We start from the raw sequence: 15,177 nt of genomic DNA, 5'->3' as shown, positions 1-15,177 counted from the left end.
ATGGAGAACCTCGTCGCGCCACTCCCGGTGACGTGACAGTGTTGTCTTGTCGCACCACCGGGAGTGGCGCGACAAGACTGAAGTTTAAAAAATTCATAATTCTTCGATACGACGTAGGATGAAGATGATTTATATATATAAATTGTAGAGCTTGATGAGATCTACAACTTTTTTTATTAAGTTTTTTCATTTCAAGACGTTAAGATGCTAAAAAAATATAAAATTTCAGCATAATAACATCATACTAGCGCTTGTCACAATAAAAAAATAATATCTTTTTTGTATGGTGTCAAATGAAGTACTTTTTATATCAAAGTTGTAGCTTCCAATAAGATCTACAACTTTATAGTTTTGAGTTTTTATATTTAATGTTGTTAAAGCGCTCGAGAAAATAGTTTAAAGTTTCAGCAGCATGTTAGTTGTGCATAAGAACTTCTTGCCTCACCAAAATTATATTTTTCTTGCACCAGTGTCAAAACGAAGATACATTTTATATCAGATTTGTAGCATTCGATGAGATCTACAAGTTTTTTGTTTTGATGTTTTTCATTTGAGATCCTTAAATTTTTGGTTTTGAAGTTTTTCATTAGTGATTAATATGCCCCTTAAATTTTGTATTATTTTCTCTTCAGCATTCTAACAATCTCAAATGTTAAACTTCAAAACTAAAAATTGTAGACTTTATTGATAGCCACAACTTTGATATAAAAGATATCTTCATTTGACACTTTTCAAGAAAAATATGATTTTCGTGAGGCGAAAAACCCTGGTGTACGACTAATAACATGCTACTTAAACTTTATATTATTTCCTCGAGCATCTTAATAATCTTAAATGTAAAACCTTAAAACTATAAAGTTGTATATCTTATTGATGGCTACAACTTTGATATAAAAAATATCTTCATTTGACATCATTCAAAAAAGAAATTATTTTTCTAATGCAAGTACGTGATTATTATGCTGCTGAAATTTTATATTATTTTTAAGCATCTTAACGTTCTTATGTGAAAAAAAAACTCAAAACTAGAAAGTTGTACATCTCATCGAGCTTTATAATTTTTATATAGAAATCATCTTCATCCGACGTCGTATCGAAAATTTATGAATTTTTTAAACTTTAGTTTTGTCACGCCGCTTTCTATGGCGCAACAAGACAACACTGTTAACTTTAGTTTCATCCAACAGAAGTGGCGCGACGAGGTTTTTCCACGTCAGAAATGCCGTTGGCACCTCTTGCCACGCGACATCGTTATTCGGTCACAACAGCGGGACCGGCGTTAGATCTAAGAAAAAAAAAAGTAGACGCGATTATTATTAAAATATTAATTAAAAAGGATTAGATATTAAAAAAAATCCCACGGACAGCGCTTGTCGTGCCGGGCAGCAGGAGGGCACAATCGCAGAGGCCTAGCCTGTAGAGAGGGTGGAGAGCAGAAGCCGGCGGACCCATGGCGACCACTCTTTCGTTATCCTCTCCCCTCTTCCTCGGAGCTCCGGCCAGAGGTAAACCGCTCCTTCCCTCCACGATCTCCTCTCTCACTCTCACCCGATCCGCCCCTCGCCTCGCCGTTCTGGTACTGTTTCTAGCGTAGACGGAATTTCAGCTTCAGAGTCCCCGGACCCCGGCTGATTTAATTAACTACGCAACAAATGGCACGCTCCCTTTTGGTACAGATGAATATGTGCTAAGTTCGTGCAGTTTGTTCAGCATAGTGCATAGTAGTAGCGGTGGCTATCATTTCTGGCAAAAGCCTGCATATCTTATGCATCTGCTAGCTGTGTTCATCGTATCTTGAGGATTAGTGCTGTGAGGAAATTGTAATTGGTTAGCAGAGAAAAATAATAATTTCGGTTGGGATACATTTCCAGCTTATGATTTTGTTTGTTTTGAATCCTGCAGCTAGAAATGAGATTTCGTATGGAGTGGCTTCGGCTAGTATATCACCGAGCACTGTAAATGTGCTAGGCAAGGGCTACATGAGTAGGGTTCGTGACCGGAAGCAACAGCGACGAATGGCAATAGTATCTGTGGTTGGTCAGCGAAATTCTTAGTGCAGCCTCCATTTCTCAGTACCTCCTCTTCTAGTGTGATTCTGCTTTATAAAATGTCCTTTGCATGATCTAGGTTGTTCAGTGACACGAAAGTGCTAGGCATGTTCACTTAATGGTTAATTTCTTTATTAGCAGTATATCATAAAAGCAAAGGAAATGAGTGATGGTCTGTGCATTACAAAATTCAAAGGAGAAAATGGAAATTTTAAGCTTATCTTAACTCTGCATATTCCCTGTCTCTCTCTCACTGGTTGCCTATGTACTCCATAACAGGGACGGAGTAGGCCCCTTTGTTGGGGTCAGCTGACCCCTATGATTTTTAGCAAAATCAGTGGGAAAACACTGTTACACTGCTTAACCTGACATGCATATTTCTAGTCTCCTTTTCAAACTTCATACTCATATAAATCCATGCCACACCTGTTGATTAAACTAATTTCACATAGTGATAATATATGAGTGTTCTTATAAAGGGTTCTGGAAAAGTAAAATTTCTCCATGACTTCATTGCAAGTTTGCTACATAGAAATTATGTTACGAGATCGTTCTTTACAAGTCAATTTAGTTTGCAACTTGTTTGATCGGGTATCCTTCTTTCTAGCTTGGAAGGAAGAAGTCAACGGCCAAAGAAACAGTTGTCCCGGACCCCGACTATAGGTTACCAATTGCTATACTTGGTGAGCTCTAAAGTTAGTAAGTAAAACATCTCTTAACATGTAATTTTGCATAAATAGAAGAAGATGGCATGGGTTTAGCATGGTTATTAAGGTATTTAATAACAGCTATTGTTCATATGCAGGGATTGCTAGTGGTTTTGCATATGCAGACAATCTTCTAGCTGCTGCACCTGTAGGACTGCTGGGGCTTCTTCTTTTGTTCCAGGTCAGCATACCCTAAACAGGCTGCTTTTGGAGTTTAAAACATCTGTTCGAGTCGATGATTATTACATAATCATTAGAGGATTCTATTCTTTTCTGCAATAGCATCTGCAAGTTAGCTCATGGAGCATATAAATATTGGATTGGATGACATATTAGCTTTTTTCTCGAACGTGTGGGAGAGTTGTGTATCATTAGACTAAGAAGAGAAGAAAAGGGTGAGAACCCGCACAAACCAACTCACACACACTCACTCTAGAGATAGCTACATGCAACAGTAGCGCCTTCACCCTAAGTAAAAACGACCTTGACCTAACAAAACTCAGTTCAACATCGGCATGAGGGCGAGGAGGAATGAAATGCCTCTAGCCCCGGCAAAACTCCAAATATGGAGATCCTCACTAGCGAGCATAAGCACTCTAGCTAGATTAGGTGAGAAACCCTCAAAGACTTTTCTTAAGTGGTTTTCTCACTCCATCAATGATTTTATCCCACCAGTCCACAAGACATTCGTCCCCATTCTGTGGTGCAACGCTCTGTAGGCCAACTCTTTGTAACAATTTAAACCAGAGGATGACATATTATCAGAGAATTCTACTCTTTTCAAGAAGAGCATCTGCAAGTTAAATAATGGAGCATATAGATAGTTCTGTTTTCGAGGGCATATATTACAGCATTCCAATTCAAACCAAATTCTCTACTGAAGAATGTGAAGATCTGTTTTTTTTCCCTATTATTTGTGCAGATGTTGAGGCGTTTCTCATTCCTGCTAAGCAACATATTTATTCAACTTAGCACCCCTGATTGTATCACTGTTAAAGATCAATAAAAGGAAATTGATGTATTCTGAGTCCTCTGTGTCTGTTTTTAACTATGATTAAGTCCTTTTCTCTGCATTCTTTCTCTGCAGACTACAAGAGTGAGGTTCGTCTTTGATAATGAGGCCCTGGTTCGTACCCTTTACTTTTCTTGAGAGTAAACTTAACATCAGAGAGCATGCCAGTCAACTCATGAAAATGCTTCTAGAACTGTTTGCTGGATTGCATGACGAGAGTACACGCACAGAATGTTTTTTGGGGACAAAAAGTAGATGAACCAATTTGTGTAACCATGTTGTTCTTCCTCGCACCCTGGCACTACCGCCTCTGTTGTGTTAAAGGGGCTACTTAGTGCTGCCCTTCACAGGATGGTGCAGTGCATCGTGGCTTCTTCCCAACCGTTTGTACTTCACAGCTTCATTCTCTACATTGAGTGGCAGAGCTCCTGCCTTTTCCTTAAAAAAAAACACTAGATGATGAGGAGTCCATTATATGAACTCAATATTTGGCTCTTTGCATATGAAATGCTGTAAATACCTTTTTTTTCATAATGTCAATTCATTAGCTTTTGTCATATAGGAGGTGAAAGTTGGAGACCAGCTGCAGGAGTCAGGTGAAAATGTATTTGTCGGAGGCAAGAACCGATGGAAGTACGCAGACCGACCTGTTAATCCTTTTAAGTCCTGTCAGTTTTCTTTATCATGATAAGTCTGTTCAAAATCTAATAATCCAAGACATGCGTAGGTATTCAACGTTTGTAAATTGGGAACTATGGTGGCCACAATTCCCTATCTTGGTTTACTTCAAGGAGACGCAAACAAAGCCCGAAGGACAAGTCCACTTCTTCCCTGTGATATTCGTAAGTTCATCAATTTTTACCCAGAACAAGTTTGTTTTTCGATACCACGGTATTCAACCAATGCTATGACACAGAATGGTCGACAATTATACGATGTCATGGTGGAGCGTGCTGGACCCTCGAAGACGAGCGGCCCTAAATAGTGCCACTGAGCTTCCCTCGTGACAATGGCATGAGCTCCATGTCTTATATGGCATCAGCTGACTCTCCATGAAGCACAGCAGCAGAGGCTCATGGCTTGGATCCTTGGACAATATTCCTTCCTGATGTTGATGTGTAGCGTGCGCTTCCCTTCAAGAAGAAGGTCGTATATATATAGCATCTTCAGTAGGTATATATATATACTAGAAACTGATGCAATGCAACTTTTTCTTCTGCAACTATGATAAAGCAAGCCTGTGCGAGGAACTTTTGGACGCTGCCAATGAATTGGGTTAACGGAATTGAGTTTCCAAATCCAGTGACATGCTGAAATAGTATTCGCATGTGATTCAGTTCCCATACGTCTGGGTGTCTTTGGTCATCGCAAATCAACGTTCGTACATCGTCCATCGTCTTCCCTTGGCCGGCGAGGCCCTCCAATCCTCCATGCCTCGGCTCTACCCTCCACCCCCATCAGCCATCAGGCATTCAGGCTTTGCCTGCCCCTTGGCGCCCCGGCTCCATCCGTTCTGCTCGTAGGTGACCCGCGCCCACTTCGCACCCTGCCTTTGCCCCTTGGCTCGGCGACTCCCGCCCAAAGAGGAGCACCGATGAAAGGGATCTGATTTTGCTGGTAGTTCAAAATTTTAAAAAATTTAAAACGTTCATTAGAAAGAAGAAATAATCAAAACATTTGATAGGATTCTAATATGATTATAAGTAGAAACAACCATAACCAATCGCACTCTAATTACTTTGTTTTTTTAACCATATACACTCCATAGGATCCCACAAACATTTGGTAGAGTGCACCAAAGGCAAAAAGACGCACGGACGCCAAGGTGAAGGTGTGACTTGTGAGTCGCACAAACACGTTCCTCTCGCATGCCCCCCACCAGACAAGTCGAGACCCTTCTCGCAGGACCAAACGTGCACCGCTCAACAGTCAACAACATCAACACGTTACAACAGTCCAACAGGGTACACCGTGCGAAAAAGACATGGCACCAGAAATTAAAAAAAAAAAAAAAAGAGATCACACTGAATTTACAGAGCGTCTACCCGGTGGGGCCTGTCTAGTCGCACTGACGGGTGGACCACAGCGATTCCAGATTCGCATGCGAGACTAGAAACTGTGACGCGGACGTTGCCGCGCCAACCTAAGATGACCTGTGTATTTTGGTTGTTATGTATGTATCATCTGCAATTGAAAGTTAATGTCGTCTGTTTCGTCCATGTCTTTGGTGTTCGAATTTTTGTCATTGAAATCTTATAGGTATGTATCACCTACAATTGGAAGTTGAAGCTTTGATGAATACACTGCCGCACCATCCTTGAGTTCACCGGTGTAGTTTTTTTATACCATTATTATTGCAAAAGGTTGAGCTACGAGATTGCCCATCAGTAATATATGGAGTCATGGGTGATGTTTACAGCAATAGCACAATCAAAAGTTAAAATATTTCCTCAACTTGATCCAAGTGTGTCGTACCTAAATTTGCATGCACATATATACGTTGATATGTAGCAATCTCATCATATAAAAATTTGAGGTGGTCATATAAATGTGCCAAGTAGCAAATCTATCTATGTGATACAATTCAATATAGCAATGCATCAATACTTTTAAGTGCTAATGTCCATATAAAAGTTTTGTAACTTCATAGTTTTATAGGAGAACAATATTTTCTGAAACTAAGCATATCTCACAGATATTGTCATAAAAGCTGAGGCCATGCATAAGTATGCATCGCTAAGTTTGTTTCAGTGACCCAGTGCAAAAATGTCTTGTATAACCTTTAATGAATGATGAAATCCATAGTATGCAGTAGCCTGGAAAGAGGGAAAACAAAAACAAAATGATACTATTTTAATGTACACTGATGAAAGGATAATTATGAATTGGAGAAAATATTTGTGCTCTGCCTAGAAATTTAATTTAAGTGGCTGAATATTGATTATAAATGCAATTTAGAAACCAAAATAATTAAAGAAATATAGTAAGATATTGTGTGCTCCTTCGCTTCAACATATTTCTGTTTTACAAAGAGAACATGCTTTCTCCCCCATCTATCTAACAAAGGTGGCTCTAGAATTTTTATTTATCTTAATACTAGACACTTATTAAAGGAACATAGATAAGGACAAAACTCTCCTCCAATATCAAACTCTAGTATCAATGGCAAAATCTGCCCCAAGTATTGTGCATCCTGGGAACCTGGCCCAAGTACCTGAGACAGAATTTCAAGGTCAATGTTCTCAAGAATTTTCTCCTTCCATTCTTTTGGAGCCAGGTCATGCAACGAATCCCTCACTTCCTTTACTAGGTTGATCAGTTGACTATAATCAGGTCTTTCTCCTCTCATGGAGTTGGTGACCATATCCCAAAAAGCTTTCTCCATGGTTTCTCTCACTTTCTTCTAGAACTCCTCAGCAGTACTAGCACTATCAGACCTGCCAGCGAAAGCACTGGCATCCTCATGAAGCATCTCATTGACCATTTGTTCATTCTCTGTCGGCTGCTTTGTTGGTGATGAACTGATTGATGCTTGGGGAAAAGAACTGAATTTGACATATAAAAAAAAGAACCATGCGATTTGAGATTGAAAAAACCATTGTCTTGTTCCAGCAGTATAAAGTCGTTACTATGAAAAAATATTTGATAAACATATTTATCATCAAAGATAATAAAGAGGACTTTACTAAACACCATTAATTAATCTTTCACATTCATACATAACTACTCAGCTTGGGGAAAAGAACTGAATTTGACATATAAAAAAAGAACCATGCGCATTGAGATTGAAACAACTACTGTCTTGTCGCAGCAGTATACCTGATTATGAACGACTGCCAATTCCTGTTGTAACTGAACCACTTGTACCAAATTGCTAAATTCTAAAAAGGACGTACCCACTTAAATAATTTCGTTGTAGATACCTGCAAGTCATCACACATAGGAAGAACAAAAGTAGCACTACTAATCTGTGATGTGTAAGAATTCTGAATGGAGTAGTCGGATGGTTTTGCTAAACATGCTGAAATGCCATGCTCTAATATCTGAAAAGTGCCATTCTATAAATTTTTTAATTAGGGCAGGCGACAAAGACAAGACATTCCAGTTTTATGAAATGAAGTAAGCCACTGCAGATCTTAGAACTTCTACCAGTAATATGAATTTTAAATTACCATAAATGTACACATATAGTTAGTACACATGGGATACAACTATTTCAGTAAATATTAGCACTTATCCATGCATTCTGATTATTATCTCGATCGATGCAATCCTGCATGATAGAAAGACAACAGAATGTTCATGTTTAAGCTCATAGATTGCTGATCAAATACTATCAGAAATGCTGATTATTCAGTGGCTCAATGCACACCTACCTTACAGGAATTTCCTCGAGCAGTAGCTGGGAATCGTCCATGGACACCACTCTGGCCGCTGAGGAGTTGGACCCCACTCTGACCACTGAGGAGCTGGCCAGTGCTCGCGGCGTAGGAGCTCGCATATGGGCACAACGGAGATGCAAAGCACTAAAACCACTTACATTGCACGCCGTGACGCGGAGATGTGGAAAGTGTCGCAAGTCGCAACTATCGCATGTCGGGACGGGGCAAATTTCTACGCATGTTTCTTCGGGTCTATTCTGCGCCGAGCCACACCCACCGACGGTGTGTGCAGCGCGGTAGATCCGGTTGGCGGAGCGGGACGGCTGGTCGGGTACGCAACGATTCGCGGCCACGCGTCGCCGCACCACCAAGCCGTGCCGCCTAACATCCGCAAGCCGCAAGCACGCTTGGGGCGTCTCGCTCTCGAATTTGGTTGCCAACGTTTGAGTATTCTAGCTACTTTTCCCGCTTCAAATTATAAGAAATTTTCTCCTTTTATAGATACGCAGCTTCTTATTATGTATTTAATATACATTATATCTAAGTATATAATAAAAAGGTAATTTCTCCTTTTCAAATTATAAGTCATTGACTTTTTTTTTTTAAATCTATTTCGCTATGCATCTAGATATATCTAGATACAGAATGAACCGAAAAAGTCAAAACGACTTGGAATTGATGAAGCATATATCTAGAAAACCAAACTTCTTATAATTTAAAATAAAATATAGTATTTATTATTTGTACACAGTGCTATAATTTAAACTATAAACCTCTTATAGTTTATGTATGTAGAAAAACCAAAACATCCTACCGTTTAGAATGAATGTAGTATTGTTGGGGATATGATCCCCGGTGTCTCAAGGCACTGATTAGTTAGCAGGCCGAGCGTCCCTCGAAACATCAGCTAGCAAGAGCCCGAACGACCGAGCCCCAGCTGAGCCAAGTGAACCAGGCCAAACGCCAATGCAAGGGTCAACCACGACCCCTCCGCCAAACTCAGCCGCGCATACAACAAGAAGGCACGACCTCTCCACGTCCCGATCCCTAGGAGGAACGGGGAGAGACCGGGCCCCGCCAGGCGTGTCTGCTCTGACAAAAGCAGGCATGCCACACTGACCCTACAAGGACCTAAGAGACAGCAGTCACCTCGGTCCGGTCAGACGCCGTCCCTGCGCCACGCAACACAAAGACAAAGACAACTCCGCCCAGTGGCGATGGCCTGTACGGTGACCCACCATCCAAATACAGTCCGACGAGACACACGTACAATTCCACCCACCGCAGGATGGGATCCACGACGATGGCCTTGACTTAGAGGCCAACCACGCTAACTAGGGCCACGACCCCATGACTCGGGATCGTGGCCACCAGCTCCACAAGCCAACGAGGCGACCAGCGACCTGGGATAGCTACCAACTCACGTACGATGCCCCTAGAAAACTAGGAAGCAATGACGATGGCCACGACGGATCCACGTTGCGAAGGACGACTGGCGAACCACCACCGTGTCTACAGTGCCGCCACGATTGGCATAGTAGCATCACGCCATACCTTACCGCGACTTGGGTGCAAGACTATGACAACGACCATGCATGGACGTGCACCTCAAGATGGCGTTACTTGCAAGCCAAGTTAGCTAGGTTCCCTCCCTCAGGCTCACGATCGCACGGTTAGGAGAACCTCTTCTTTGTATGAGCCCTGGCCCTAGACTCTATATAAGGACAGCCAGGGCACCCATCCAACAGATTCATTCTTATTCTAATCCACCATAGTAGGGCTCCTAAAGCTTCCCTTCGGGCAGTCCATCTCCTAGCTCTAGCTCACCTACCTCTTCCACCATTCTTGCACCTCCATTGTAAGAACTTCAAATCATTCAAGCGAGGAACACGCACTCGATCATCTCTGAGACTGGACGTAGGGCTCTGGCCTGAACCAGTATAAATCCTCGTGTCATTTGAATGCTACCATCGTCTTTCTTGAGCAGCGCAACAATCGTATAAGTTTAATAGTCCGGTTTACAAAACACCGACAGTTGGCGCGCCAGGTAGAGGACAGTCACACACTCTCTTTGTTGAGAAGGAAGCGATGGCTCCCACCTCCTACGTCGGACTCACTCTAGGCGTGGGCCCCGGTGGCCTCATTCGCTTTGGGAGCCTCGAGTTCATCGACGTCAACGGGCCATCACCCAATCTTAGTCTGCTTCCCGGGCAAGCTTTATGCTTCGGGGACCTAGACTTTATAGCTAACCACCAAGGTCAGCTACGCCTTAGCGAAGGAGATGTGGCCACGCCGTATACTCCGACGCCTGATCACGGACCAACACATGCTGGTCCCACGATCATCGATTCTGATGCACTAGTATGCAGAATCGACACCTACCTCGGGGCGAACCCTAAACCAAGACAAAGCTGGCGCGTGTTCTACGCGCTGGCCAACGTCTTCGCCCATCTCATAGGGAGTGGGCCTATGCCACCAGAGGCCGAATTCTAGAACCCGGCGTGGCGCTGCCCTCCGAGATGAGGGACGTGATCGCACTCTTTGAGCAAGAGGTGGCCAGGTGTAACGGTCGCTCAATGATGTCGAGTTCCCTCAGGTTTGTGGGGATGATGGAATGGGACCTAGAGTCCTTCTATGACCTCCTGCTGGTGACCCCTAAGAACACGAACTCAGAGTCCGATTCTAAAGGGAGCTACCATCCTCTGAGGGAATGCAACATGTTGCACCTCTCAGAGGATGGGGTGGCGGCGGTAGGCGGCGCAGAGGATGATGCTTACCCGATTCCATGTACCCCTGGGGAGCAGGCGGAATACGACCAGGAACGCCTGGAGTGAGCTAGGGCCCCCGAGGCTGAGCAGGTCAACGAGTGCTGCGACAATGGATGCCCTCGTCCACAACACCTCAACGCCGAGGCCCGCGGGCATGCCACATGTATGACCAAATCCAGCAAGGCAAAAGGGAGACACCCGTCTTCACTCGAGCCAGCCAGAATGTCACCGCAGCCGCCATGATCATGCGAACAGCTCCTAAGCCCTCAACCGATGAAGGAAAGCGCGCTCACCTAGAGCTACAGGACCTACTGGAAACCACAACGGTATAGCAGGCTCAAAGCTCAGCGGAGAGGCGACATCCCGAGGCCAGACTCGTGCACATCTCCTCCATGCGTGGCGCCCCCGAGGGACACCACGTGTCAAGCAAGCTCCGACCTGGCAATGATGAGGCAACGCACAAGCGAGAGCCTTCCCCAGCACGTAGCCGCAACGTCACAAACCATAACGCCCGTTCGGCTTAAGGCGCCAAACACCCTGGGCCGAACCTGGCAGGCAAGGACCTACCATACTACGACGACAGCGACCCAGACAACCATGGACACCATCCTAGGGTTCGAGACACCCAACACAGCCCAAGCCCAGATGCTTGCGGCCCGCGGGCATTCGCGAAAAGGACCCGGCAGACACCATTCCCAGCGTGCTTCCACGCGCCTCCGAACATCGTCAAGTACTCTGGAGACACCAATCCTGCTGTATGGCTAGAGGATTTCCACCTCGCTTGTCGAGTAGGCGGGGCGGACGATGACCTTTTCATCATCCAATACTTGCCACTCTATCTCGCAGAAAGCACCGGAGCATGGCTCGAGCATCTCCCCGCGGACAGCATCCACTCGTGGGCAGAATTCAAGCATATCTTCATAGGGAACTTCTAGGGCACCTACGTGCGCCTTGGGAACTCCTAGGATCTCAAAGCTTGCAAGCAAAAAGTGGGGAAGACTCTACGCGAGTACATCCGCTGCTTTTCAAAGCAATGCAATGAGCTTCCCGACATCGTAGATGCGGACGTGATCGGAGCGTTCATATCTGGCATGACCAACGAAGCACTCATCCACGAGCTTAGACGCTGCAAACTGTGAATGACGCGGGAGTTGCTCAACCTCACGACAAGCCACGCCTCCGGCGAGGAGGCCGTCCAGGCAATCTTTTGCAAATACAAGGGCAAGGCTCAAGCCAAACCCACGAACGAGGCTAAGGGCCGCAATCAACGAGAGAAAGGCAAGAAGGAAAGCTGGAGACGCCGCAACAACAAGTTCGTCGCGGCGGTTGATAGGGTCCAGAGGCAGAAGACCGGCAAGCCCAACCATGTCAGTTTCGACAAAATAGTCAAGATGTCGTGCCACAACCACGTGTAACATCCGAGATGTTAAAATGCAATTAAAACTTGATCATGAGCATCATGGAGCATAACCACCAAGTACATGTCATGAATGTACCCCATGTTTCATTGATACCATGTCCAGGTTGCATATGTTAAGTTTTATATGTTGCATAACATGTTATCTTTGATATCAATTAAGGAACTTTGTGAATTTATATATGAGAATTTGCTTAAACAAGTTAAATTTTGTTAAAACAAAGTTTGTAGTACAAAATGAGTGCTTTCTTATAGAATCAACATGTGATGATGTTCCAAGTTAAACATGTTTAAATTTGAGCTCAAAGATTGGATTTGGTGCTAAAATTCACACAGCCATTTTGACTGTCCTTGATTTTTTTTTGTTTAGTTCAATCTTTGTTGATTTATTAAATCAATTTCCATGAATAAAAATTGTCCAACTTTTGTTACATTGCTTGGTAGGATACTTGATCTTGGTTACTGTGTAAATAGTTGAGATGATTGAGTAATAATTGTTCATTAATTAAATACCAAAAGTTGCTAAGCAAACTGCTTTCATAACTTAGTTAATCGAATCCAGTTTCAGTTTCAAAGTGATCATCTTCTGAGTTAAAAATCTTCAAAACTAGTAACTTGACGAGTTTGGTTCTTTAACCAAAACTGGAGATCTCCTGTCGAGGAACTACTTTGCTTAAGGGATCTTAGCAAGTTTCTATTCGATTTTGAGAGAACGAGCAAGGAGAAATCGGGCTGTCAATCAACCATCTGGAGCAGGGTTTCATCGCCGGCAGCAGGCAGGCAGTCTGCTCGCCGACGGCCACCGCCCTCGATCACCGCCTACGTACGCATGGACACGCAGCTGTTCACGGTGGTGAGTCTAAGCAGATGCTGTCGCGCGCGGACGCCTTGCCTTCGCCGTTTTAGCCCGAGCCGCCGACCGCCTCTCCTCGTTTCCTCTCAGCTCCGCCGCCGTGCTCCTTGGCTCGCCGACAAAATTCACCATCGCCTCTGTGCCCCCAGCCAATTCCTCTTGCTCATAGCTCCACCTCACTCTTTCGCTCACTGATGACCCGCTTGCATTGCCTCAGGCCGCCGTAATTGGCCGCGCGCCACTTTCTTCTCCGCGGTGTGCCGCCATGGCCACCGAGGCCACCTCGCCGTGGCCAGAGCACCTCAGAGACTCGGAGCAGATCCCTCCCTCCCAGCGCTTGTCCTAGCTTCCTCGTGATGCAGTGAATCTCACCAACTCTTTGTTTTAACCTCTACCGCTCAGGTCACACGGAAACGCTGTCCTCGTCACCGGTTCACGCCGCCGCACACACCATCACCGCCGGTAGCCGCTTCTACTCTGCCTCCGCTTCAACCGCGAGGTCACCCGAGTCGCGGTGAGAACCCTAGACCTTCGCTGAGCCCTAGCTTCGCCGTTCTGAGCCGGTAGCGGTCGCTCCACCATTTAGGCGCCGTGCCGGGCAACGCCGCGCTACCATGGTCGACGCTGAGCTCGTCGCTGGCCCTAATCTGATCAACCAGTAGCTTGGGTGTGTTTGCAAGGTGATGGGGAGCGTGTAGGTGTAGTCCTCGCCACCGGAGACCTGGTCATGGATGAGCTCCACTGCGTCGGAGCGCCACCGGGCCGCCTGAGCCACCACTGTGATCTCTGTAGCGCTCTGGGTGCCCGTATAGTGATTGGTTGAGGTGCGCGGGAGTAAGAGGAGTTTTCCGAGGTGGTTGCCGCCGCCAGAGAGCTCGCCGTCGGCGAGCTCCGCGAAGTACCCGTCGGCCGCCGCTCGGTCAAGGCCGGGCAGGGTCAGGGTTGACCCAAGCCCCGCATGTCAGCGGTTGGGGGTAGAAACGGGGTGGGTGAGAAAAGATTTCGGGCGCAGAAAAATGATTTAACCTTTTCAGAAAATGTTAAAACATGCTGATCTTTGTTTATTTCATAACTAATTATTGGTGCATCCTAAATTCATGAAATTTGTTGTGTAGCTTTGTCATGAGATTCTCTACAATGTAAAAATATGAACTGCTCATTTTCAGTAGTTTTAGTATGCTTAAAAATTACCTCTTTTAATTAATAAATGGACCTTGCATAATTTTTATAGGCTAAAATAATTATGATTTAATCATGAAACTTTTTGTGTATGCTTTACATGATAATACCTAAATTCACAAAAAATTTGGCCCTGTTTTGATAAAAATAAATTGTCCACTTAATTCCAATGCCTTTTATGGATTAATAAAAATACTAAAATAATTTCTATAAATCCCTAAATGACCTTGATGTGATTTTGGGATTGATTATGGACCTTGGAACACCAAACCTCTACTGTTCCTTGGCAACTCAATTGTTTTCTTGATGTGACCATAATCAACTTTTGTTTACTAATTAAAAGGGCTCAATTGAATGCTTAATTGGTAGATGCATGTATATAAGCCTTGATTGCTCCTTGTATGCAATAGCTTGAGTAAGTGGTTATGCTATGTAGATGCTTTCCTGTTAATCACCTGTTGGTCCATGTTAAGTTAATCCTTTCATAATAATAACTAATTGACTTGTTAATTAGATAACTAAAAATGTCTTTATAAGAATAACCCTAGTTTCTTGGTGGAGAAAAGTTGTACTCAACTTTCTTAACTTGTTTATCTTCTGTTATGCACTTGAATGTTCTCATCATACATCATGGCATGTAGTCCATCATGTTAAGCAAAGCATCATTTACTACGTGTAGTACCTACGAGAGTGAGAAGACTCGTGTGATCATGTTTCAAGGAAAGGTCCATCCAGCAGAGGTGTTGGTGCCAAGTCTGATTCCTGGATCTTTCTCTAAAATCTAACCTTCTCTGCAACACAGGCAAGCCCC

At 44.1% G+C, this 15,177-nt stretch overlaps 1 protein-coding gene across 1 annotated transcript; it reads left to right on the top strand.

Annotated features, from left to right (window-relative positions):
• Positions 1-1,349: 1,349 nt before the first annotated feature.
• LOC136459071 (uncharacterized) lies at positions 1,350-5,052 on the top strand. Its single transcript, XM_066458973.1, has 8 exons — positions 1,350-1,505; positions 1,903-2,033; positions 2,656-2,731; positions 2,854-2,936; positions 3,843-3,881; positions 4,330-4,400; positions 4,495-4,609; positions 4,684-5,052. Exons 1-8 carry the CDS (start codon positions 1,451-1,453, stop codon positions 4,750-4,752), a joined length of 639 nt encoding a protein of 212 aa, XP_066315070.1. The 5' UTR covers positions 1,350-1,450; the 3' UTR covers positions 4,753-5,052.
• The last annotated feature ends 10,125 nt before the right edge of the window (positions 5,053-15,177 follow it).

This window comes from Miscanthus floridulus, chromosome 6 (genome assembly GCF_019320115.1).
Source record: "Miscanthus floridulus cultivar M001 chromosome 6, ASM1932011v1, whole genome shotgun sequence".
In the NCBI taxonomy this organism is placed as follows: Eukaryota; Viridiplantae; Streptophyta; class Magnoliopsida; order Poales; family Poaceae; genus Miscanthus; species Miscanthus floridulus.
The sequence above is the reverse complement of the archived record's forward strand: the minus strand, read 5'-3'. Positions and strand labels throughout refer to the sequence as shown.